Source organism: Cornus florida, unplaced genomic scaffold (assembly GCF_030987335.1).
Source record: "Cornus florida cultivar Cherokee Brave unplaced genomic scaffold, ASM3098733v1 CherokeeBrave_3.0.0_Hap2_Chr09, whole genome shotgun sequence".
Classification (NCBI taxonomy): domain Eukaryota; kingdom Viridiplantae; phylum Streptophyta; class Magnoliopsida; order Cornales; family Cornaceae; genus Cornus; species Cornus florida.
The window spans coordinates 35,833,570-35,837,694 of NW_026775579.1; the positions used below are offsets into that span (position 1 = coordinate 35,833,570).

At 37.7% G+C, this 4,125-nt stretch overlaps 1 protein-coding gene across 1 annotated transcript; it reads right to left on the reverse strand.

Moving 5' to 3' along the window:
* Positions 1-1,925: 1,925 nt before the first annotated feature.
* Positions 1,926-3,707, reverse strand: LOC132273672 (1-aminocyclopropane-1-carboxylate oxidase 5-like). Its single transcript, XM_059774670.1, has 3 exons — positions 3,606-3,707; positions 3,091-3,317; positions 1,926-2,523 (listed from the first exon to the last, which is right to left on the reverse strand). The coding sequence occupies exons 1-3, from the start codon at positions 3,705-3,707 to the stop codon at positions 1,926-1,928; spliced, it is 927 nt and encodes a 308-aa protein (XP_059630653.1).
* Between the last annotated feature and the right edge of the window lie 418 nt (positions 3,708-4,125).

Sequence of the window (4,125 nt, forward strand, 5' to 3'; positions counted from 1 at the left end):
CAAGATAGGAGTAGTTGCGATTAATTGCTCAAAAGAATAACTTATGGTACATTTATGGTATGTAAACTTATCAAATACAAATATATAATTGTTAAGGTCATGTTTGGAAGCAACAGAAAATTGAAAGATAAATTTGTAAGTACCGGAAACATGAAGGAAAAAGCTCAATGCTCACCAATAAATTATGCTTTTCTTCTTTGAATCGAGACAACTGAAATTTTTATCTAAACTCTTGTGATACTCCTTGAATGCAGAATAATTCTACTCCTGAATAAAATTAAAACCCTTGGTGAAGGAACTATTTGATCTTTCGTTAGAATGTATAAAGTATTAATCAGATGCCCAAAATGAGTACCTGCTCGATGAAAAGCTGGAAGGATCTAAATTTTGATTAAAATTCAACACCAGTTATTATAAAAAACAAAAGAAAATGAAAAACACATCCAAGAATTACACCCATGTTCAATAATCAGGTGAAAATTAGAAGAGGTAAATATGGAAAGAAGTAATTTGTACCACTAAATGATAGTAAAAGTTGGTCACTAGGTCGAAGATATAGATCGAAGCAATTTCAATCCTTACATTATCTTCTCCCAAAATGAAATTAGAATAACCGGTAAACTGTTTTGTAGTTGTAACTATGATACTTGAAAAAGCAGGGGTGGGGTACCCTCTGCAATTGCAGCCCTTGTCAAAACAAGTTCAAAACTGGACAGAAGGATTAGGTGTTGGTTGGTTCAACTGTCCGCATCAACTGCTTCTGAGTCTATGGACTTGAAATTATAAAAACAGAATGAAAACAAGATAAAAGTAGTTGCGATTCATTGCTCAAAAGAATAACTTATAGTACATTTATGGTACGTAAACTTATCAAATATTGAAATTTCTAGCAAGTCTCCAAGATTTTCCCATATACTTGAGGGTGTAACTGGTTGCTGATCCTGTTGGTAGGGCAGTCGACAGTCAACCTCATCAAAGAGGGATCGAGCCGTGTTCAGAATATTATATATGAAACCACTTCCGGTTAACTGTCACACAAACACATTTTCACCTCATGAGGTGGAGAACTGACGACTTGATAAAACCTTTCCTTTCGATCTAATTATGTCTCTCTTATTCATCTCAATTACTAGATTTTTTGGACAAACATGCTTTTCCCTCAATTCAAACTAATTCAGCTTAAACAATAAAGGGGGTGAAGTAGGAACTTAGTTATGAGAGAAAAACTGATTTTAGGTGAAGTTTAGCAGTATCATTGTTCTTGAGCCACATGTGAAGTGTGTCATTTTAATCCTTTTGGTAGATATAAGTATGGATGGACACTACTCGCATTAATGCACCGTAAAACTACGTTGTTTCAGACGTGTCTAACATCTACAGATCAAAATGTTAGAGCTATGTCCCTAATGTGGTTCAAAGTCACAAGTCCTGTCTCATCCTCCGTTTTTTTATTTTATTTTATTTTATTTTTTTTGAAACGATTAGCCACGGCAGTCCCTTCAGTTGATATGGTTCTCACCAGTTCATGTTAGAACTTTAGGCAAACACTCTTAGGTTGAACTTAACTGCTCAGAAACTCAGGCAATGGTTCCAAATAGCTAATTTAATTATCTTATATATAGTATTTGAAGCTTGAAGTAGCACATAGTTAATAGTATTGAGAAGTGAAATTTATCTGATAATAAGATACAAACTAAACTTTATCAATTACAGATAATGCATCATCTAACATTACATAGAAATTTAGGGAAAAGCAAAGCAACCATCAAAAGCAAACACACTAGCACCCACTTACAGGCTTTCTATCTTCTACATGTGTAGTTTGAGAAAAGCCAATATGGCCTTTTGCCATTTCGGCAAAGCTTCATCACTAACTCCATAATTCAACAAGAGAATCTTAATAGGAAGTTCCATTTTCTAGCTCCTTACACCGCCCTCACAGCTTGGAACCTTGGCTCTTTAGGGAGGAACTTCTGCTCTGCATAAACTGACATATAGTCGGCAAAGACATACTTCGGGTAAGCTTGATCCACCTCTTCATTCACTTTTTCGATGAGTTCTGGTGCAGGAGCTATGGTGGCTTTGTATGATGGATTATAGAACGAAGCAATCGATCTCCTATTGCCATCTGGGGTGGCCAGAACACGGTGCCAAACACTCTTGTATCGCCCATTGCTCAAAACCTCGATCTGGTCACCGGTGTTGATGACAATAGCATTGGGCACGGGCTGGACATCAATCCATTCCCCGTCTTTGATAATTTGAAGGCCTTTCACCTGGTCATCTTGGAAGAGCAAGATGACACCACCAGCGTCAGTGTGAGCTCGGAGTGCGTTCACCATCTCAGGGTGAGGGCATGGTGGGTAATGGCTCACCTTAGTGCCAAAGAAGGCACCGTCTTCTTCTTCACCATTGAAAGCTTTTTTTGTGTATCCTTTTGGTAAGCCCAAGTTTTCATCCATCACGTCCATCAGCTTCTCTGCCAGTTTCTTCAGTTCAGCTCGGTATTCTGCCATGGTTTCCCTATTTTGGTAAAAAAAATTCACAAGTCAGACATTCATGTTTGGATGCACATTCTCCCTTTACATAATCTACTACGTTTTGAGATAATGCCAGAAGACATTGAGTGGAAGTTCTGAAAGTTTCCTGTTGGAAATTGAAGTTTTCTATTGACAATTGTTTTCAGTTCGCAAATTTTGAACTGGCAAAGATTTGGGAAATTGGCCAATGTGATGTTTGAGAATTAGATTGGAGCTGAAATATATATACACACACAAATTCATATGGATATATGTATATATGTTCTGAAACATTTTTCTTATAGAAAGATCAACTTTTGTTTTTGTTTTGACAAGGACAATTTTCACAAAATACTACATGTTGTGAAAAGGACTTATACTCATTCATGCTTTGTCAGGTTGCTGATAGGACCAAGGGAAACTTATATTACTTTGAAGTCTTGATCTATTTTCTTGGCAACCAAAAAAGAGCATTCCTGAGAAACTGGGAGACAAATCACCATGATATACACGAAAAGTTCAGATTACACCGACATTGATGGTTATTTTCTTAGTACTACTAGATACTTACTTGAATCCAGGAGTCTTGGATGGCCACTCGTTATCATCTGACAGAAGGAAGACATCCTCCCAGTCCACATTCTCCAACTTGTCATCGCTCTTCTTCTCCACTAAATCGTTCAACAAGTTCACTGGTCTCGAGCTCTTGAAAGCTTCTTCTCTTTCCAGCTTATAGTACTCGGAACACACCTTCTTCACCCTCTCGAGGAGCTCCACCGGAATCCCATGGTTCACCAACTGCAGCAAGTCAAGTTAAATGTAGAATTACTTAAAATGCTTTCCAGTTCTATCATAAGAATCAGTGTGTGAATATATTTGCATCTATTTTTGCTCAAATAGGCAACTTTTTTATGTCTGGACATTTTCTGTATCTGTCTGTTGTTTCAATATGCTTAGAACTTGACTTAGAAATGTGTGTGTGTGGGATTTGAGCTCGAGTAGCATTTGAGGTATGAGTCTATGACCTCCATTTCAAAATGGTGATGATTAAATCATTGTGTGTGCGTGTGTGTGAATGATATGTACCTGGAAGAATCCCCATTCTTCGCAGCCATTAGCGATCTGAGCCATTGCCTTGGCTCTCTCCTCTCCATTGAGCTTTGAGAAATCAATCACAGGGATCGCCATTGAAGTGAACAAGCAAGTACAGGGGAGAGAGAGAGAGAGAGTATAGTATTTTTTTTGCTGGTCACTAGTGTATGGGGTGGTGAAGAGCATGCATATATCTAAACTATTTATAGGCATATTTCTTCCCGCCATACATAACTTAATGTTGTGGTTTCCAAATTTAATATAAAGTAGCCGTTAGGGTAAGGTGATGGACGGTGACATTGATTAACTAACAATTAAAAGGTCAAATGTTTTGTGAGGTATTGGCAACCCATGACAGAAGCATACTTTCTTCTTCGGGTAATGATTCATCCTATTGTCAATTCACTATAGTATATTAAATCCCATCTGGGTATCGGCCACGTGGCACCCCTACAATGATGGGCCCACCTATATGATGTGTGAATTTCATCCATTGGATTTGAGCCCCTTGATT